The sequence below is a fragment of the Tursiops truncatus genome, chromosome 3, assembly GCF_011762595.2.
Source record: "Tursiops truncatus isolate mTurTru1 chromosome 3, mTurTru1.mat.Y, whole genome shotgun sequence".
NCBI classification, from domain to species: Eukaryota; Metazoa; Chordata; class Mammalia; order Artiodactyla; family Delphinidae; genus Tursiops; species Tursiops truncatus.
Genome location: NC_047036.1, coordinates 72,047,709 through 72,070,930, shown reverse-complemented (window position 1 = coordinate 72,070,930; position 23,222 = coordinate 72,047,709). Strand labels below are relative to the sequence as shown.

Sequence of the window (23,222 nt, the reverse complement as noted above, 5' to 3'; positions counted from 1 at the left end):
AGAGGGACACAAGCTTATCAATAATCGGCACTGAAAAGAAAGAGCACTGTAAGTCAGGAAAACAATAATGCTGTAAATGCAACTTATGCATTTACATACAGGCAGTTTCTATAACACACCAAGGACAGAGATGTCAAAGGAAAGTGAGTTAAAATGAGGAGACCTGGGTTTTAGAAGTATGGTCCATGTCGTCCTGACAGGTCTCTTCATTTCTATGGCAACTGTTAATTTTCTATAAAATGAATGAACTGGATGAGTTCTCTGCAGCCCTCTTTCACCTTGTCTCTATCCAAGGCAATTTTGTGAATGTTGAAAAAAAAAAAAACCCTTAGGTATGGTTCTGTTAAAAAGGCATCTTAACAATCAAAAAGAGTCTATGCCTGCTGGAAAGAAAGGAAGATACACAAACTTGGCTTAAAATATTCATAAAAATAGACTTGATTTCTCCTCAGAAGCTATAAAATCATGCAGGTGCACAGCAGTGAGGACTACTGGTATTAGAGACTAAAACTGTGATTGTGGCAAAAGGAAATGGAAAACCCAATGGTTCTGGTGAGCCCCAGTTTAGAAAAAAAAAACAAATATCCTAAGAATTTCCAAAAAAAACACTTCAACCCTTCTGTGTTACAATATAAAAATCTTTTCATCTTAGTTTTCAAAAGATATATGTTGCTAATTAATTATAGGAAAAGAGCCAGACTCTATTTTCCTATGGTGAAAATACAAAATTTGTCCTAAAAAATATGGAGTAGGGAGATAGCCTTTAAAGATTATTTTAACATTTTCAGTTTTACAATTACCTGGTATCCACTCTTCTTTGTACACCTTCATATATCTTTTACTATATCTTTCAATATCTAGAAAAAAGATAGAAAAAACAAATTTTAAAATAATTGAAAACACCAGGTAACATCTTTTATTTCACATACAGGGAGTTTCTTACATTTCTCCACAATGTGTCCCTGGACACATACTGAACAGTTCAATGAGTATTACATGTTTAGGGAAGTGGCAAGAAGCACCTGAGTATGAATGACTGGGGGTGAGCAGAGACCTAAACCCTAATTATGGTTCTTAGAATCAGACAATCTGACTCATCTCTAAGAAAATTCACAAAAGCCCAAATGCAAGTCAGGAAGCCACTTACACATAAGGGCAGGGGGTCTACTTGGCATCTTCTATTTTCTTCTTGTGACACTGGCCTCCAGCTCCCAAACTCTAAATCTTGTATAACTGGAAGGTATTAAGTATCTAAGTGAGGATGGAGGGCCGTTTGCTTACCTCCAGTAAGGTAAGCAAATGCTTAATACACACATTTACTTAGGCTTCTCAGTGAGCTACTTTTCACAATCCATTGGGGAAGAGAATGCGGAAAAGGGTAGGAGTAGGCAAGGCTGGACTTGATGGGGCATGAATGAGCAAGCTGCAAGCCTTCCATGTCACTGCTGAGAACTCTGCAGGGACCTTACGAGCTCACCAAAAACAGGACTGTGGCTGTGGCTCTTGTTCTGCTTTGCCCACTTTGCCACAAGAAATTCCCTCGATGAGGGCTCAAACCCTTTCCCAACAGCACAAGTTAGCAAGTGACACCATTATACAATAGCTTGAAACCATGGTTCATCATAAAAACTGGTTTAGGAGGATAGTCATGAAAAGCAGACGGTAATATAAAAGATGAAAATATAAAAATCAAGACCCAAGTAGACACTGATTTTTCCTCCATGTTAAAAAAAATGCTTCCACAGATTCACAGATACAGGGAACAAACTAGTGGTTATGAGTGGGGAGAGGGAGGTGGGTAGGGGCAATACAGCGGTAGGGCATTAAGAGGTACAAACTATTAGGTATAAAATAAGCTACAGGGATATATTGTACAACACAGGGAATATAGTAAATATTTTATAATAACTATAAATGAAGTGTAACCTTTAAAAATTGTGAATCACTATATTGTACACCTGTAACATATAATATTGTACACCAAATAATACTAAGACCATGGTGTCAGACAAAGATAACTAAAATAAAGAGTAGATCAGAAACTAAGAGACAAGGTTTTTCTAGATATTTAACTGTTTGACTTCAATCTTGCTCTCAAGTTTTTCATCTGTAAAGAAAAGGCAAATGAGAGATTCCCAGCATCTGCATTTTACATTTTTCTCCAAAACAGATTCTATATTTTGAAAAAATTTAACCCTCAATTTACCAAGAAAAAATTATTACCATTTATTAATAATAATGGTTACTACCAATGAACCATTTTTATATTTTTAAGTTACTTTCAAATAATTTACAGAAGAATAAGAGATGTTGAAAACCAACTACTGGAATTCAATTTAAAAAAGCAAAGGATACAAATAGACGTTTCTCCAAAGAAGATATACATGGACAAAAAGCACATGCTAAGATGTTCAACATCATTAGTCATTAGGGAAATTCCAACCAAAACTACAATGAGCTACCACTTTATACCCAGTTAGATGGCTAGAACTAAAAAGACAGTAATAAGTGTTAACAAGGATGTGGAGAAATTGGAACCCTTATACATTTTTGGTAATGTAAAATGGTGCAACCACTTCAGAAAACATTTTGGCAATTCCTCAAAATGTAAAATAAAGAGTTACCATATGACCCTAGATATGTACACAATAAAAGTGACATATGTCCACACAACAACATGTATATGAATGTTCATAGCAGCATTATTCATGGTAGCCCCAATGTGGAACTGACCCAAATGTCCATCAACTGATGAATGAACAAAATGTGGTATACACATATAATGGAATATAATTCAACCATAAAAAGGAATGAAACACTGATACATGGTTTACTGTGTATGAACCCTGAAAACATTATGTTAAGTGAAAGTAATCAGTCACCAAAGAACACATATTATGATTCCATTTATATGAAATGTCTAGAACAGACAAATCACTAGAGACAAAGCAGATTACTGGTTGCCATGGGCTGAGGGGGGGAGGGGACAATGGGGAGTGATACTAATGGGTATGGGGGTATCTCTTCAGGATGATGAACAAGTTCTAAAAATTAGATAGCACTGTTGGTAGCACAATTCTGTGAGTACACTCAAAGGCACTGAAATATTTTAAAAAGTAAATTTTAGATATGTGAATTTTATCTCAATAAAGCTGTTATTTAAAAAAAAGATTAATTACTGGGAACTTTAATAACAAAGTATAGTAAACTCATTATACTCCACTATTTTCCTGGTTTTGAAGGTATATTCACCCAAAATGGGCTACATCCTTTGAATGCAGCTAAGTGTGCATCAACTGTGCATCATGAGTTTGTCATGTACAAGCCTTAAATATAAGCATTTCATATATCCTGATTCCAGATTTCAAATACATCTTTAATAAATTCTAACTGATTATTTCTGCTTTTTCTCACACCTGCACCACCCAAGTGATTCTAGATTACAAATACATTTCTATTAATAGCTTTTAGCTTATCATTACTTCCAATTCTTCTTGTATTTGCATCATCAAAATGTAACACTTTAAAAAACTGTTATGGCTCACACTTTTGTTGAAGAGAGGATGGCCCAGCCATCTTCTTTGATCTATAATTGTAAAACATTTTCATTATTAAATTTATAATTACCAATTAATGTGATCAATCCAATAAATTGTTTCATTTCTACATAATCTATTTCCTTTCAATCATCTTTGTCTTTGCCTTTGCCTTCAGCAGTTGTCTGTTACAAACTATATGAAATAAAATTTGGTATATAAATACCATCAAAAAAGAAAAAAAATATGGTCATGTCATTTTAGCAAACAGAATTTTCAAGGTTCCTATCACAAAATATTATGCGAAAGATTAACTGTATGAAAATACCATATGTCCTTTTCATTCTTAGAGATATACTGTTTACTCATTGATTCATGAGTTCATAGTAGAGAACAGTTAATGAAAAGTGATGAAATAATATCTATGATGATGAAACAGTAAAATATTTCAAGAGGCAAGAAAAATAAGATCACTAAGGTTCCAAAATGTATTTTAGATTTATGAAAGGGTCCAATTGGCCAGTATGGTAATGCTAAGATAATATGAATTTTTTTTCTTTTCTAAAGCAAATTCTCTTTGTTCTTTGGAAGATGTCTACGAAAAAATAAGTAATGAATATCAATCATTACATAAAATAGTAAGAACTGCTCAAAAAGAAACTAAAACATTAAAATGGACCCTGACAGTATATTGAGAGTTAATAAACCAAACAAACTCCATTTGTTCAATAACAGCCCTTGTGGTCATAATGCAGGTAAATGTATGATTTCCATTAAGCTTCTGAAAATGGCTTACAGAACCATCACCACTGTCACCCCTGTTTCTAGCTCAGAGGACCCCAGTGGTTCAGGAACCTGAGCTGGGAACCACTGGACCAGATGCTCTCTATGCACCTTTGCAGCTAAAACTCATTAAAATAATAAAATTCATTGATTCATTTCTCTTTATTAAAAAATAATAAATTTCATTGCAGAGAAACTACCAATCATTTCTATAATTCTACCTCAGAACACTATAAACAAACCTTGAATCTATCACAACATGAAATATGTTTATTCTGTGCCCTCTGTTCTTTGTGAACAAATCTCAGTGCCCTAAGCCACCAGCCATTTGATGATCAGGAAGAGATCTCCTACCTTATTTGTCAAAGTCTGTACAGCTTTAGTTCTTTACATTAGTCCATAAATCTCTCTTTCCTAAAGCACATAGGTAGTGAGTGATGAGAGAAGGCTGGTGAACATACAGAGATGGAACACTATCTAGAATATGGCTCCCTATGACAGTTGTGTACTTCTATTCAGTCTGGCCAATTCTTTTCCATTCAAGGTGTGTATATGCACACTATATGTGTGTGTGTATATATATATAACGTATATATACAGTGTATATAAACCTGTACTCATATATATATTATGTATTTTTAAAAGCCTTTACTTTCTTTTCATTTATTAATTTATTTCTTTATTTTAACATCCTTATTGAAGTATAATTGCTTTACAATGGTGTGTTAGTTTCTGCTGTATAACAAAGTGAATCAGCTATACATATACATATATCCCCATATCTCCTCCCTCTTGCATCTCCCTCCTACCCTCCCATCACATCCCTCTAGGTGGTCACAAAGCAATGAGCTGATCTCCCTGTGCTATGGGGCTGCTTCCCACTAGCTATCTATTTTACATTTGGTAGTATATATAAGTCCATGCCACTCTCTCACTTCGTCCCAGCTTACCCTTCCCCCTCCTCGTGTCCTCAATCCTCAAGTCCATTCTCTATGTCTGCATCTTTATTCCTGTACTGCCCCTATGTTCTTCAGAACTTTTTTTTTTTTAGATTCTATATATACGTGTTAGCATAAGGTATTTGTTTTTCTCTTTCTGACTTACTTCACTCTGTATGACAGACTCTAGGTCCATCCACCTCACTACAAATAACTCAATTTCATCTCTTTTTATGGCTGAGCAATATTCCATTGTATATATGTACCACATCTTTATCCATTCATCTGTCGATGGACACTTAGGTTGCTTCCATGTCCTGGCTATTGCAAATAGAGCTGCAATGAACATTGTGGTACATGATTCTTTTTGAATTATAGTTTTCTCAGGGTATATGCCCAGTAGTGGGATTGCTGGGTCATATGGTAGTTCTATTTGTAGTTTTTTTAAGGAACCTCCATACTGTTCTCAATAGTGGCTGTAGCAATTTACATTCCCACCAACAGTGCAAGAGGGTTCCCTTTTCTCCACACCCTCTCCAGCATTTATTGCTTGTAGATTTTTTGATGATGGCCATTCTGACTGTTGAGAGGTGATACCTCATTGTAGTTTTGATTTGCATTTCTCTAATGATTAGTGATGTTGAGCATTCTTTCATATGTTTGTTTTCAATATGCATATCTTCTTTGGAGAAAAGTCTATTTAGATCTTCTACCCATTTTTGGATTGGGTTGTTTGTTTCTTTGATATTGAACTGCATGAGCTGCTTGTAAATTCTGGAGATTAATCCTTTGTCAGTTGCTTCATTTGCAAATATTTTCTCCCATTCTGAGGGCTGTCTTTTCGTCTTGTTTATGTTTTCCTTTGCTGTGAAAAAGCTTTTATGTTTCATTACGTCCCATTTGTTTATTTTTGTTTTTATTTCCATTTCTCTAGGAGGTGGGTCAGAAAGGATCTTACTGTGATTTATGTCATACAGTGTTCTGCCTATGTTTTCCTCTAAGAGTTTTATAGTGTCTGGCCTTACATTTAGGTCGTTAATCCATTTTGAGTTTATTTTTGTGTATGGTATCAGGGAGTGTTGTAATTTCATTCTTTTACATGTAGTTTTCTAGTTTTCCCAGCACCACTTATTGAAGAGGCTGTCTTTTCTCCATTGTATACTCTTGCCTCCTTTATCAAAAATAAGGTGACTATAGTTGTGTGGGTTAATCTCTGGGCTTTCTATCCTGTTCCACTGATCTATATTTCTGTTTTTGTGCCAGTACCATACTGTCTTGATTTCTATAGCTCTGTAGTATAGTGTGAAGTCCGGGAGCCTGATTCCTCCAGTTCCATTTTTCTTTCTCAAGATCGTTTTGGCTATTCCGGGGTCTCCTGTGTTTCCATACAAATTGTAAAATTTTTTGTTCTAGTTCTGTGAAAAATGCCATTGGAAGTTTGATAGGGATTGCATTTAATCTGTAGATTGCTTTGGGTAGTATAGTCATTTTCACAATGTTGATTCTTCAATCGAAGAACATGGTATATCTCTCGATCTCTTTGTATCATCTTTAATTTCTTTCATCAGTGTCTTATAGTTTTCTGCATACAGGTCTTTTGTCTCCTTAGGTAGGTTTATTGCTAGGTATTTTATTCTTTTTGTTACAGTGGTAAATGGGAGTGTTTCCTTAATTCCTCTTTCAGATTTTTCATCATTAGTATATACAAATGCAAGAGATTTCTGTGCATTAAATTGTATCCTGCTACTTTACCAAATTCATTGATTAGCTGTAGTTTTCTGGTAGCATCTTTAGGATTCTCCATGTATATTATCATGTCATCTGCAAACAGTGACAGTTTTGTTTTTGTTTCTTTTTTTAACAGTGACAGTTTTACTTCTTCTTTTCCAATTTGGATTCCTTTTATCTCTTTTCCATCTCTGATTGCTGTGGCTAAAACTTCCAAAACTATGTTGAATAGCAGTGGTGAGAGTGGACAAACCTTGTCTTGTTCCTGATCTTAGAGGAAATGGTTTCAGATTTTCACCATTGAGAATGATGTTGGCTGTGGGTTTGTCACATATGGCCTTTATTATGTTGAGGTAAGTTCCCTCTATGCCTACTTTCTGGAGGGTTTTTATCATAAATGGGTGTTGAATTTTGTCAAAAGCTTTTTCTGCATCTATTGAGATGATCATATGGTTTTTCTCCTTCAGTTGGTTAGTATGGTGTATGATTTGCATATATTGAAGAATCCTTGCATTCCTGGGATAAACCCCACTTGACCATGGTGTATGATCCTTTCAATGTGCTGTTGGATTCTGTTTGCTAGTGTTTTGTTGAGGATTTTTGCATCTATGTTCATCAGTGATACTGGCCTATAGTTTTCTTCCTCTGTGACATCTTTGTCTGGTTTTAGTATCAGGGTGATGATGGCCTCATAGAATGTGTTTGTTCCTCCCTCTGCTATATTTTGGAAGAGTTTGAGAAGGATAGGTGTTAGCTCTTCTCTAAATGTTTGATACAATTCGCCTGTGAAGGCATCTGGTCCTGGGCTTTTGTTTGTTGGAAGATTTTAATCACAGTCTCAATTTCAGTGCTTGTGATTGCTGTTTATATTTTCTATTTCATCCTGCTTCAGTCTCAGAAGGTTGTGCTTTTCTAAGAATTTGTCCATTTCTTCCAGGTTGGCCATTTTATTGGCATATAGTTGCTTGTAGTAATCTCATGATTCTTTGTATTTCTGCAGTGTCAGTTGTTACTCCTCCTTTTCATTTCTAATTCTATTGATTTGAGTCTTCTCCTTTTTTTTCTTGATGAGTCTGGCCAATGGTTTATCAATTTTGTTTATCTTTTCAAAGAACCAGATTTTAGTTTTATTGATCTTTGCTATTGTTTTCGTCATTTCTTTTTCATTTATTTCTGATCTGATCTTTATGACTTCTTTCCTTCTGCTAACTTTGGGGTTTTTTGTTCTTTCTTTAATGGCTTTTGGAAAAAGGTTAGGTTGTTTATTTGGGATTTTTCTTGTCTCTTGAGGTAGGATTGTATTGGTATAAACTTCCCTCTTAGAACTGCTTTTGCTGCATCCCATAGGTTTTGGGTCATCGTGTTTTCATTGTCATTTGTTTCTAGGTATTTTTGACTTCCTCTTTGATTTCTTCACTGATCTCTTGGTTATTAAGTAGTGTATTGTTTAGTCTCCATGTGTTTGTAGTTTTTACAGATTTTTTCCTGTAGCTGATATCTAGTCTCACAGTGTTGTCGTCGGAAAAGATACTTGATACGATTTCAATTTTCTTAAACTTACCAAGGCTTGATTTGTGACCTAAGATATGATCTATCCTGGAGAATGTTCCATGAGCACTTAAGAAGAAAGTGTATTCTGTTGTTTTTGGATGGAATGTCCTATAAATATCAATTAAGTCCATCTTGTTTAATGTGTCATTTAAAGCTTGTGTTTCCTTATTTATTTTCATCTTGGATGATCTGTCCATTGGTGAAAGTGGGGTGTTAAAGTCCTCTACTATGATTGTGTTACTGTCGATTTCCCCTTTTATGGCTGTTAGCATTTGCCTTTGTATTGAGGTGCTCCTACGTTGGGTGCGTAAATAGTTACGATTGTTATATCTTCTTGGGTTGATCTCTGGATCATTATGTAGTGTCCTTCTTTGTCTCTTGTAATAGTCTTTATTTTGAAGTCTATTTTGTCTGATATGAGAATTGCTACTCCAGCTTTCTTTTGGTTTCCATTTGCATGGAATATCTTTCCATCCCCTCACTTTCAGTCTGTATGTGTCCCTAGGTGTGAAGTGGGTCTCTTGTAGACAGCATATATATGGGTCTTGTTTTTGTATCCATTCAGTCAGTCTATGTCTTTTGGTTGGAGCATTTAATTCATTTACATTTAGGGTAGTTATTGATATGTATGTTCCTATTACCATTTTCTAAATTGTTTTGGGTTTGTTATTATAGGTCTTCTTCTCTTTTGTTTCCTGCCTAGAGAAGTTCTTTTAGCGTTTGTTGTACAGCTGGTTTGGTGGTGCTGAATTCTTTTAGCTTTTGCTTGTCTGTAAAGCTTTTAATTTCTCCGTTGAATCTGAATAAGATCCTTGCTGGGTACAGTAATCTTGGTTGTAAGTTTTTCCCTTTCATCACTTTAAATATGTCCTGCCACTCCCTTCTGGCTTTCAGAGTTTCTGCTGAAGGATGAGCTGTTAACCTTATGGGGATTCCCTTGTATATTATCTGTTCCTTTTCCCTTGTTGCTTTTAACATTTTTTCTTTGTATTTAATTTTTGATAGTTTGATTAATATGTGTCTTGGCATGTTTCTCCTTGGATTTATCTTGTATGGGACTCTCTGTGCTTCCTGGACTTAATTGACTATTTCCTTTCCTATATTCGGGAAGTTTTCAACTGTAATCTCTTCAAATATTTTCTCAGTCCCTTTCTTTTTCTCTTCTTCTTCTGGAATCCTTATAATTTGAATGTTAGTGCGTTTAATGTTGTCCCAGAGGTCTCTGAGACTGTCCTCAATTCTTTTCATTCTTTTTTCTTTATTCTGCTCTGTGGTAGTTATTTCCACTATTCTATCTTCCAGGTCTCTTATCTGTTCTTCTGCCTCAGTTATTGTGCTATTGATTCCTTCTAGAGAATTTTTAATTTTATTTATTGTGTTCTTCATCATTGTTTGTTTGCTCTTTAGTTCTTCTAGGTCCTTGTTAAACGTTTCTTGTATTTTCTCCATTCTTTTTCCAAGATTTTGGATCATCTTTACTATCATTATTCTGAATTCTTTTTCAGGTAGACTGCCTATTTCCTCATTTGTTTGGTCTGGTGGGTTTTTATCTTGCTCCTTCATCTGCTGTGTGTTTCTCTGTCTTCTCATTTTGTTTAACTGTGTTTAGGATCTCCTTTTCACAGGCTGCAGGTTCGTAGTTCCCGTTGTTTTTGGTGTCTGCCCCCAGTGGCGAAGGTTGGTTCAGTGGGTTGTGTAGGCTTCCCGGTGAGGGGACTGGTGCCTGTGTTCTGGTGGATAAGGCTGGATCTTGTCTTTCTGGTGGGCAGGACCGCGTCTGGTGGTGTGTTTTGGGGTGTCTGTGACCTTATTATGATTTTAGGCAGCCTCTCTGCTAATGGATGGGGTTGTGTTCCTGTTTTGCTAGTTGTTTGGCATAGGGTGTCCAGCACCATAGCTTGTTGTTCGTTGAGTAGAGCTGGGTCTTACTGTTGAGATGGAGATCTCTGGGAGAGCTTTCACTGTTTGATATTACCTGGAGCCGGGAGGTCTCTGGTGGACAAATGTCCTGAGCTTGGCTCTCCCACCTCAGAGGCACAGGCCTGACACCCAGCCAGAGCACCAAGACAGTGTCAGCCACAGGGCTCTGATATTAGTAGTGCCAGAAGGCTCTTAACAGCGGTCTCAGCCACAGAATCTCAGCTTAGTGACATGCTCTGTGCCTTTGTAGGAGCCGCGACACCCCCACCCCCCCACCGGCTGCATGCTCTTCCGGCTCTGCACCAACCCTCCTTCTTCCATGTGCCTCTAGGTGGTGCCCTGGGCCTTGTGTGCCTTTTACACATGGTAAATGGAGGCTCAGAGTGCAGGTCAGCCGAGGTCATGCCCCAACCCAAAAAGCCTTTACTTTCAACCATAGTTTTTTTTAATAACACATTATATCAGGAAAGAGAGGTAAACATGAGTATATTCAAAGAGAATATACTTGTATCAGTTTAGAAAATTCTATGCAAGAGGTTTCTTCTGGAACAGTAACAAAAGATTCCTTATATATTTAAATACTTTATTATGCAGTTATCAAAGGTAAAGATCCAGGATTCCCAGGTGGCGCAGTGGTTGAGAGTCTGCCTGCTGATGCAGGGGACACGGGTTCGTGTCCTGGTCCAGGAAGCTTCCACATGCTGCGGAGTGCCTGGGCCCGTGAGCCATGGCCGCTGAGCCCGCGTGTCCGGAGCCTGTGCTCCGCAACAGGAGAGGCCACAACAGTGAGAGGCCCACGTACCACAAAAAAAAAAAAAAAAAAAAAAAAAAAAAGGTAAAGACCGTCTTGATCCAGGTATAAGCCAGCTGCTCTCTGAAACCATGAACAAAATTATGTTCCTGGTTTAAAAGACTCAAATAAATGTTTCCATGGTATGACATACTTTTAAATTGGACATGTACTTTAATAACAACCACATTTAAGTAAGTACATCCCATAATCTAGAGAAGAGACTAATTTTAAAAAGCCTAACTAATTTAAAAAAGCCTAAAGTATATCCTACACTATTCACTAAGATTGAATATTTATTAGTTCATTTAATCTTACTTATTTAAATCTTTAAAATGAGATTTAATTTCATTTTTAAACTCAAATAGAGAAAAGCATGCAACATAATCATGAAAGTAAAAAAATTCAGTATGTTTGAGGTAAAAATATCAAACCATTTATTACATAACTTCAAGAAGCTATGTTTTGAAAAATTAAATAAACTTGTCTGAAATGTTTCTTACAATTATAAGCACGTGTAGTATTACTATATAAGCCTTCCTTTTTGATTCTTATCCAATCTAAATCTTTTAGAATAAGGGAAAAGGGTATGCATTTTTAATACTAATGGAATGAAATGATACTATATGAATTTCTCATGTTTTAATGATGTTGTTTTGAGAACTCAAGGATGATATCGATCTCTCTAATTTCAACATTCAGGGGCAGAAACTGAAAATCAATATAGTTCTACTGTGCTAAATAACTACTCAGGAATGTGTTCTCTTCCTCTAAAACCACTTTGCACTTCCAGTCTGAGACTGTCAAGCCTTCTCCAACTGTAATTTCTCCTCTCTGTCCTTGGCATAACCAGTGAATATATATTTTATATTTTATATCTGATAAATGGTAAGCCAAAATACAGTCAAGCCTTTCAAAAATTTTAACCAAAATATTAAATAATCAGAGACCTGATCAAAGATTTACGTATAAGGATAGTACTCATAGTATTATAGATATGAGGAAAAAAAACTAGAAACAATCTTAAATCTTACAGCAGGGAACTAGTTACAATTAATAATGTTATATCCACACAATGGAACACCACATAGTCATCAAATATCATATTTTCTAAGAATGCTAAGAATATGTGGATAAAATAGATAACTAATAAGAACCTACTGTATAGCACAGGGAACTTTACTCAATACTCTGTAATGACCTATATGGGAATAGAATCTAAGAAAGAGGGGATATATGTATATGTATAACTGATTCACTTTGCTGTACACCTGAAACTAACACAACATTGTAAATCAACTATACTCCAATAAAAATTAACTAAAAAAGAATATGTGACAATGCTAATATGCTATTGAGTGAAAAAGGAAGATACAAAGTAATATGACTCCAATTTTATAAAAGGAATATACACACAGAAGAAAAATCTGGAATATATAATAAAATATTAATAGTAGTTCTCCAGACATAAGGAATACAGGTGATTCTTACTTTCTTAATACTTCTGTTTTTCATAAATTTCACTGAACATATAAAACTTCTATTTTGAAAGATAATTTAAAAAATAAAATATCAAAAAGTTTAAAATATATTTTCTGCTAAATCAACATAAATATGCTTTTTCAAGGTAGTTGATTGAAATTTCTGACTGAATCAAATCAATCAGCATTAAAGGTCATATATCTTATGCTGAAATGCTATTTCATCTGTAGACAGTGAACCACATAAAGAGTCCAATACGCACCTTGTTTTTCTTCAGATGTTTCTACAAAATAAGGCATTCTTTTCACTGTTTCTCTCAACTCCTGTTTCAGGGCCAGCACATAATCTTCACCCTCTCCTGTTTTCAGTGGCACTGGTTTATAATCTGTATCCTGTTTAAATTAAGAGGCAATTTTTAAAAATAAATTAAATATTTTAATATCCTTTTTGTCTATATTCTGAAAAATGTTAGTTTTATTGAAAAACTACATTTTACAGGTATTCAGTTTTACCATCAACTTAAAAGATTTTGAGCTTTTATAATCTATTAAACCTTTCACCCATCTCCTATTTTGCTCTTCTTTTAGAAGTAGAAAAGATACTTAGTTTTCCTACCTGCCTTAATTTTTCTACTGATCACACCAATAATCATTTTGCTATATAGTCTGTTGATTGTGATTCTATATTTTAACAATCAAGGCACCCAAATAAAAGCAGCCGCTGTAGTCTCCTATTAACCTCAGCCAGTGGTGGTGGTATTGGTGGGAGCAGCAGCATTAAAAAAAAAGTAGTAGCAGCTACCATTTAACAACTGGTTACTACATACTACAACCTAGATGTACTCAATATTCAAAATCCATGAACTCATCTAAAGTATCAATATCTCCCCTTTCACAGTGAGGAAACTGAGAAATGAACAATCTATATGCCCATATAGCACAAAAGTGGCAAAGCAGAAATTTGAATCTGTATCTTCAATTTTTAAAAATTACATGCACACCCACATATGTATATATATTTATAATATATATATTCATTAAAATGTGGGTCCTCAGGGTACATAAAAAAGATATTTCTGGTTTCACAGGCTAAGTATAGGGTACATTTTAAAAATTTCACTCTGAATTTATTCATTCTACAACTATTTATTGAGTGCCTACTATAAGTCACAAGGGGTTAGACAACAGGAGATGAACTAGTCAAACTTCCTACCTACATGGAATTTACATTCTAGGGGAGAAAATAAGTAAACAAATGAGGTAATATATAATTTCAGATAGTGATAAGTGAAATAGAAGGGCTGAAGCCAGGAAGAGGAAAGAGTGACTAACGGAGTACGTGGAGATTGGAAGTGGCTGGTCTAGACAGGGTTATGCACGCATTATCTCTCGGGGAAGTCATCTTTGAGCAGAGATCTGGATAAAATTACGAAGCCATCCATGCAAAGAAATGGGGAAATCAATGGCTCCAGCCAGGGAAACAAGCAGAGGAAAATGCCTAGGGGAACAAGGAGATCAGCATGGCTAAGGAATGAGGACAGTGGTAGGAAAAGGGTCAGAGAGACATCAGTAAGGCCAGATCAGACAGAGCCTTTCAGCCAGTAATAAGGAATTTCATTTTTATTCCATGCAGAAAAAAACAGTATGTACTAATATTCCCAAGCTTTAGAAGTAACCTCACACATGAAGAAGAGCTTGTTTTAAAAGAAATCAATGTAAAGTGACATAATGTCTATACCTGAGATATTTACCTTTGTTTTTAGGCTATAATGAATATCAGAAAGGCAAAATACCAAGAGCAAAAAGTAGACACTCCCCATGTGAGACATCTAGATCCCCAATACATTTATCCAGGGTCCTCTACTTACATAAATCTTTCAACAAAGGATGTTTCCTTTTAAAAGAGGGAAAAGATTCCTGGAGGGAGTATCTGGTTATTTATGATTTTTTCATATTTTATACTACAGCACATGTGCATCTGGAAATGTAAGCTTACATTTTAAACTTAATATAAAGCGAAAACATTAGATTAAAAATTACACCAATTAAGTCTGCAGCATACTCATTAAATTTAAAAGCAACACTAAATGTAGTAGAAACGCTTATATTCTGAGAAAGAGTAACAAAATTAAAATTGACTTTAATAAGGAAATAAGCAAAAATAAAGTTCAGTGGGTAAAAGGTCAAGTGGTATACTAGGGAGCAAAATTAAATTCTATAGATACAAGATGAGAAGAAAATCATTAGGTGAAGATCTGGCACAATGGGAAGTGAGGACCACTGTAAAACCTGACTTTACTTTTAAAAATATTATTTTAATATTGGAATATATCAATAACAGCATTATAAGATGCAAGGATTGAAAAAAAATTCTTTCTTGGTTCAAAAAGTACTGAATACATTCAGGAAAAGGTGTATATAGTTTTCTGTATTTTAAGAAAGCAGTTTGAAAATTAGAAAAGTTTCAGAAAAGAACAGTGGAAATATTTACATTAAAGGTAAGTGACACACTCTCTTTTACTTTCTTATAGTTAGGATATCGTAATGATATCATATATTCAAGTCTTATACAGAATTTAAATTTTCTCTGAAACATGAAAAAACACCCTGTGAGCATTTTGTTGTTAATGTACTTACAGGAAATAGTGGGGGTGGCTTCAATACCACATCAGGTAACTTTTCACCTCTGCTAAATCCAACTGCCTCAATATTAAAGGTGTAAGCAGCACGTCCTCTTCCTTTATTCCCAGCCATCAGAACTAGTTACATCAGAAAAAGTGGGCAAATTAAGACGCTGTTAATGATTAAGATTCACTGGATCAAATGATAAATGAAACCAACATTTTAAAACAAAATACACTCCACTCCTTAAATAGCATGGCCCATTTAAAACACTTCTGGAAAGCAAAACCTGTAAATAAATAAATATGTGATAAACTGACTCCTGAACCCGTCACATCTAGTCATGTTTGGCAAGTAAAGTGATGATGGGCTCAACTACCTCACCCAGATCCTGGGTGGAGGGCTGATCCTGGGGCTCCTTTGCGATGCTGCCCCAAGCGCTGTGCAGCCAGCTGATGCAATTCTCTCCACCTCTCTGTGGTCTGGCAACAAGATCTCAGATAGATATTACAAAATGTGGCCAAGGAAAGGTTGTGCTGATGAAGAGGGGACACCTCGTTTTTTTAATCAACTTGAAGACTATCAGCAGTCATGTATACTTTAAATTTTTAAGTAATTTTTTATCCTAAAATTTGAGTGTTAGAATCCTTGAGATCCTCCAATGTCCTCCTTTTAGAAATGGGAATAGGCTCAGTAAAACTTTGAAGAGGTCTGTCCAAGCAAAAAAAATTTTTAAAGTTCAGAGAAAAAACATCTCAAATAGTTAAGTTAAAGGTAAGATAAACCTGTACTCTTTAACTTTAGAGATAATGACAATGTCATTCTTAAGTCCTGAACTGAATTTCTGAATTGTCTGAAATGTGATTACACTATACAGTTGATGCTTGAACAACATGGGATTAGGGGCACCGACCCCCCATGCAGTCAAAAATCCATGTATAATTTTATAGTCAGCCCTTTGAATCTGTGGTTCTGCATTCTCAAATTCAACCAACCTCAGACTGTGTAGTGTTAGTATTTATTGAAAAAAAAATCCATATATAAGTGGACCCATGTAATTCAAACTTGTGTCATTCAGAGTCAACTGTAATGCGAAAACAGGATTCCTACACTAGGGCTCTTTCACTACAACTCTGTATTGGACTGTAGTGAAGATTATAATGCACATTCTTTAAATCTTTCCCCCAATGATGCTACTGAGTATCATTCAACTCTGTAAGCCCAAGAAAGCAATAATATGCCCTCCATACCACTGTAACAGTTCCCTCCCTTTTATCCCTAATCATTTATGTGTTGAAAAAAACAAGGTCATTGTCCTTTGCAATGCTTCTCCAACTTTAAGGCATGTGCAAATTACCTAGGAATCTTGTTAAAAGGCAGAATCTGAACCAGCTGGCCCAGGGTAGGCCTGAGAATCTGCATTTCTAACAAGCTCTCTGAAGCTATCAATGCTACTGGTTTGCAGACCACACTTTGAGAGTAGGAAGGCTGTACAATTTCCCATATTCTGGATTTGCATGATTGATTACACAAGATGTGGTTTAATACATTCCTCTACTCCCTGTATTTTCTATAAACAGATGGAATAGAGGCTTACTCAAATTTGGGTTTGATTTTGTACAAGAATACTTAAAAGAGATGCTCTGTTTTTCCTACTGCATCACAGGACGCACATGAAGTCTTTCTCAGTGATGTTCTCTGGTCATTGGGTTTAGGTGCTGTCAGTCTGTTTCGTCCAGTATGAAGTTCCTATCAGTTTTCACTTAATGATTTTAAAATTGCAGCCATTGATGATCATAGCCTAGATTCACGGTTCCATTACGGATTGTAATGTGGTGATACACAAATATTATCATTCTTTCTTTACTAACTAGAATCCCACCAGTAATCAATTCCCCTCATCTACTATTTAGTTACTATGAAACACAATTCATACAGAAAAGATACTTACTTTAATTACCAAGCTCATTCCGTTTGTCCACACTAAGAGAGGGAAAATATCCAAATGGCCTTGCTTCAATTGCGGAGTCACTAAAACATATGCTGAGCCTATAGAAAGCAGGTCTCCCAAGTACAAAAATTGCTGAGCAGAAGAGCTCACACCCTCACTCTAAGGAAAACCCACCCTACAAAAGAGAGTATATCAGCTGCCGTTGCTTGATGGAATATCCCTTGAGAAATATCAACTCTGCTGACTCTAAACTTTCATATTTATCAAGAAACCTTCGGGTGTATAAACTGATTACCATTAGTGAATGTACTGCCCTTGGCAGAAAAATCAGTCCTAACTATTGAGACACTCTTAATAGTTACATGGCATTCTGGCCTACAAATCCATTTCTTTTTAGTTTGGTTATCATGAGTCAGTTCTCCTGTACCTGGGGAAGCTGCTAAATTAATTTTCTTCTCTTGCAGAGCAGAAAGGTAATCCCTGGACTCGGGTAACCATCTCATGGAAAAAGTGGCTCACAAGTGTGGCCTAAGCTTCACTGTTTGAAATCCTTAAAGTTGATTTAACCATTACTGTGGTCCTTTTTCATCCTGCTAAACTTCTTGAATGAAGAGTCTTTTTAACCAGCTTTTCCCATTTTCTCATTATCCAAATCATCCTCTACTTCATGTGGGCCAATTTCATCCAACTAATATTGAGCATTCCAGGCACTGTGGTAGGACTCAGAGAGCACTGAACAAAACCAAGTCCCTGCCTTCAGGGCTTATATCCCAGTGGATGAAAGAACGCAAACAAGCATAAGTATGTAGCATAATATTATGTGCTCCTATAGTGTTGAATTATGTCCCCCCACCCCCAAATGTGTTGAAGTCCTAACCCCCCGGGGACCTGTGAATGTCACCTTCCTTATTTGGAAATAAACTCTTTGAAGATGAAATCGAATTAAGATGAGGTCATATGAGATAAGGGTGAGCCCCCTCCTAATGACTGGTGTCTTCATAAGGGGGAAATCTGGACAGAGAGACACACACAAAGGGGAAACATCATGTGAAGATGCAGGCACAGACCTGAGTGCTGTAGCAGCAACCCAGGAACACCAAGGAGTGCCAGGAACCACAGAAGCTGGAAGAGAGGCACTGAACAGATTCTTCCTCAGAGCCTCCTGAAGGAACAAACTCTGCTAATACCTTGATTTCAGACTTCTGGCCTCTAAAACTGTGAGAGAATAAATTTCTGTTGTTTTAAGCCACCCAATTTGTGGAAATATGTTATGGCAGCCCTAGGAAATCAGTACAGCTCTGAAGAAAAATAAATCATGGTAAAGGGGTAAAGAATAACAAAGGGGTATGGTACTGACTTTTTCACACAAGGGAAGTCTTTCTGTGGAGGATAAATCAGAGCAGGGTGCTGGAGAGGGGCTGTGAGCTTCAAGATGAAGGAATGAGGTGAAGATGGCTATGGACAGAAGGAAGAACAGAGGCAAAGGAGGAAGCCACAAGCTGGGAGCATCTGAGGAACATGAAGCTCATGCAGCTGGTGAGGAACAAGGAGAGTCTGGTTAAGACCAGATCTTGTGGAGCCTGGAGTGAGCTATGGTAAAGGGTTTGGCTTTTATCTTACTTGTGATGGGAACTATACTCAGGCAGATGCTGAAATGCCAAGGTCCCTAATGGTCCTCAATGGCAAAATCCACAGGCCTTTTTCCCTTGTTCACGCTCTTGAACTTCCAAAGCATACCACTCATTATTGCCTCCATCCTTATGAAACTGTCTCTTCTCTAGGTTTTAATAAAATCCCAGGGACTTCCCTGGCGGCGTAGTGGTTAAGAATCCGCCTGCCAATGCAGGGGACACGGGTTCGAGCCCTGGTCCAGGAAGATCCCACATGCCATGGAGCAACTAAGCCCGTGAGCCACAATTACTAAGCCTGCGCTCCAGAGCCCATGAGCCACAACTACTGAGCCTGTGTGGCACAACTACTGAAGCCAACGCGCGTAGAGCCCGTGCTCCGCAACAAGAGAAGCCACCGCAATGAGAAGCCTGCACACTGCAATGAAGAGTAGCCCCCGCTCACCGCAACTAGAGAAAGCCCACACAGCAACGAAGACCCAACGCGGCCAAAACTAAATATAATTAATTAATTAATTAAAAAAAAAACACCTCCCTATTACAAGTACTGGGGGCCCTTTTAAGATGGCTGCACTGATCCTCCTGACTCACTTGCCTATAATCACGTCTTGACTAGCATTCTCTCCACTGGAACCCTCTTCCTCCTTGCCTGGCTGCATCCCTTTTTACCTTAAGATCCAGTTTAAGTCCCTCAACATCCACAACTGTCATTTCATCCCACCTTGCTCTTGGAAAGATCCTCTTGCTAAAATAAATGGATTTTTAAAGATTGAGGTAATACATACAATGCAGCAGCATTCTTCAATTCTGAAAGAAATATAGACAATGCCTCTTTTGGGAAATGGACCTGTTCCAAAGAGAAGGAGTTTCACTTCCATTTTTTTTGTTTATTTCTTCAACTATATTAACAGTAGAGATTTTATATCCCCCACTGTTCAGTAGAATACTCTCTATACAACAGCTCTGTAATCAGTGTTAGGCTTTCCTTATTTATTTACTTACTATGATTTGATAAGCAAATTTACCCACAGAAATACAATTCAGTCAGCCTACTATTAAGGATTTTTTTTTTTTAAACTTCTAGAACAAGTTTGCGACCTGGCTGTACACTGGAATCATCAGGAGAGTTAAAAAAACAAAACAAAACAAAAAACCCTCAAGCATCACCCCAGAACAATAAAATCAGAATCTCTGGAGGTAGGATTTAGGCACTAGGACTTTTGAGAGCACTCCAGGAGATTCCAATATGTAACCTACATTAAGAACCACTGCTCCAGGGCTTCCCTGGTAGCGCAGTGGTTGACAGTCTGCCTGCTGATGCAGGGGATGCGGGTGCGTGCCCCGGTCCGGGAAGATCCCACATGCTGCGGAGCGGCTGGGCCCGTGAGCCATCGCCGCTGAGGCTGCGCATCCAGAGCCTGTGCTCCGTAACGGTAGAGGCCACAACAGTGAGAGGCCCGCGTACCGCAAAAAAAAAAAAAAAAAAAAAAGGAAATGTAAAATCAGATGCACCACCCTTCCATTTTGGGATGCCTCCTGAAAATTCCTATTCAGAATTGTTCTGAGATAGTTTGATGAGTGTAATTCAAGTTATCCAAGGGCTGAAATGCAAAAGCCTATTCTAATTAACAGTGGAAACAACTTTGTGGCAGAGATTTAGCTCATCTCTGAAATTCCTCCTAGCTCTAACATTTTATGAGTTATAATTGTGGCTTAACTGTATTGTCCTCCACATCTCACACAGTCTCTTGCACATATTACCTTGGTCAGTAAACATACAAACAGATATAAGCAGGCATGGAAGCTAGGAGAGGCACTGAAAGCCAGGTCATAGTTTCTTTCCTGATGAATAGCACCTAAATTGCCCTAATTAGAAACTAACAGTCATGCTGACCTTGTCTCCACCTCCCTTGATCTCCTCATCTAATAGTAGAAGACTATCAGCTCTGTGTCCCTTCTTACATGTTTGTCTTTCTTCACTTCTGCTTTAGTTCAGGCCTTTACCATCTCTTGCCTGGACCTCTAATACAGAACAAATAAACTTCTCATGGCCAGACTCCCCCTTTCAATCCACTCTCCAGTCATCTCTCTAGAACACAAAACTTGATGTATCACTCTCCTTGACTAACAGAGCTTTGGAGACTAACTTTCCGCTTCTTGCACCTTGCACCTCCCCTTCCCCCCACCCCAGCTCTAACCATTCCCAACTCTGCTACACCAGCTGCTGCATGTCACGGTTCCTTCTGCTTGGAAGGCCACACCCACGTAAGCAAGCCCCCATCATCATTTAAGATACTATGCAAATGCCACTTCTGACCATTTACTCCATCCGAAACGGAGGTAGGCCTATCTCTTTTCTGTTTCCCAAGTACTACACTGCTTTTATTACCCTTTTAAAAATCATGTTGTAATTGTCAGTTCTTGCCTGTCTCCCCAGTAATTTCTTCAATTATCCATCCTTCTAGTATTTGTTAAGCAACCTCTGGGTCAGACCACCTACATAATGAGAATATAATAGCGAACAAAACAAAATCCCTGGTTTCGTAGTGCTCATAGTCTACTATGGGAAATGGAAAAAAATATACTTTATAGAGTGCCAGATAGTGATTAGTGCAAGAAAAAATAAAGGCAGGAAACATGGGTGCTATTATGGAAAGAATGGTTGAATAAAGTTCTCCTGTATTTTGTAATATTTGAGCACAAACCTGACAAAGAGAAGGAAAAAGCCAGGCTGAGAACTAGGAAAGGATATATAGGGGAAAGTGTAATACAAGCAGAAGGATCTGTAAGTGTGAAGGCCTCTTTATTTGAAGACTTATTCACCTTTTCCTGCCCCATTACCAACCAGAGCCTGGCAAAAGTCCAATAAAAATTGGGAGAATTATTGCTGAGTTCATGGCCTAGTAAGGATATTACTCCAATTCACCTCTCTTTGCCTAGAGGAAAAATAAAACTGCAGAGAATTCTGTACTTCCCTGTTGAGAACATCCTAACCAACAGTGGTCTTTTAAGGCCAGCTCAAATGCCACTGAACAATCCCTTCCATGCATATTCTCACAGCACCTAGTTTTTACTTCCTCTGGGGTACATATCTCATTTGCTTTACATTGCAAACATTTGTGTACAGTTATTATCTTCCTTCAAATTGTTGGGAACCCAGATCATGACTTTTTTTTTTTAATTCTGTTTTTTTTACACATCTTTTAGCTTGGGACTTGCACATAAGAATAACCCTGAACAGAGTGTCTGGATAAATTCTAACTAGGTTAGGCAAATATTCAGAAAGGCTACATCCTCATCGAAGACTTAAGGATTGTAGGGGAGGAGAACACACCTCTCCTTCTAAGAAGGCTTATTAGCAGCTGCCACAATAAGTGTTTTCCTAATTATCTTTTATAATGCTGTCTCATGGGTCTCTTTATAATTTTTCCTGGCTGAGCAAGGAGGTTAGTCAAGTTCTCAAGGGAATTTCTGAAGCCTAAATGGATGTTTCAACAGTGGGGAGATGCAGGATGGGGACAGGAACCTGGTGTTAATAGTGGGGGTGATTTCTGTGGCTGTTGGGGCCACGCCCAGGCATTATCCACTTTTCCCGTCCTCTCAAGGTGCGGCTGCCTCCACCTTTCCTCACTTGAGCCTTTTTCCCAACTTTGTTTGCTCTCTTCCAAGAGCGGACAAACAATGCAAAACAAAGGAGGGTAGGGGAACGAATATATAATTTAATTTTTTAGAAGACAGGAAAAATCTTATCAACAACACCTCTCCCCCATGATACAGGGTAAAGTGCTAACAGTTAAGAAAACATACTGAATAGTCTGTCCTTAGCTGCAAGTCTGCGGCAATGACTCGTGTTTGAACCAATCATACCAAAGGAATTGGAAATCTACCATCAGTAAGAGTATAAATTCCATTCTCACTGCAAACAGTCCTAGGAAGTGGAGACTAGGTAAAAATTGGAAGCGACAATTTTAAACGATTGTGAAGGGATTAGGAGAAGGGGACGTAAAGCTATCTCCCAATGCCCCTCAATCCAGAGGCTCTTTAATCTCCACTCCTGACTTCCCCCACCTTCTCCATGTGCCCCTTTAACTCCCCACTTACCCTCTCCAACTCCTCCCAAGCCCTCAATTGCCTCCTCTGTTACCTGCTCACTAAGTCTCGAGGCTTGGAAAACTGTGCAACCGAAGTGCCGGCCGGCAAGGAAGGGGTGCGGACAGAACGTTCCGACGCTCCGGTGCTGGTTCCACCTCTGGAGAAGCACGCTCCGCCCTCCACGCGGCCTCAGAGCCGCGTT

The 23,222-nt window shown here is 37.5% G+C and overlaps 1 protein-coding gene across 5 annotated transcripts in view; it reads right to left on the bottom strand.

Moving 5' to 3' along the window:
• The window catches only part of POLR3G (RNA polymerase III subunit G), a 41,187-nt gene extending 17,982 nt beyond the window's left edge, over window positions 1-23,205 (bottom strand). Inside the window, exons 1-5 of one of the 5 annotated variants that reach the window (XM_019929714.3) lie at window positions 23,073-23,191; window positions 17,301-17,332; window positions 15,365-15,486; window positions 12,991-13,120; window positions 801-857 (exon numbers count right to left, since the gene is read on the bottom strand). In XM_019929714.3, the coding sequence (XP_019785273.1) occupies window positions 801-857; window positions 12,991-13,120; window positions 15,365-15,481 (304 nt within the window). In that variant the 5' untranslated portion in view covers window positions 15,482-15,486; window positions 17,301-17,332; window positions 23,073-23,191. Of the gene's footprint in view, window positions 1-800; window positions 858-12,990; window positions 13,121-15,364; window positions 15,487-17,300; window positions 18,137-23,029 lie in introns of those variants that run through there. The other 4 variants (XM_019929713.3, XM_019929715.3, XM_019929716.2 and 1 more) reach the window with 4 other exon arrangements.
• Between the last annotated feature and the right edge of the window lie 17 nt (window positions 23,206-23,222).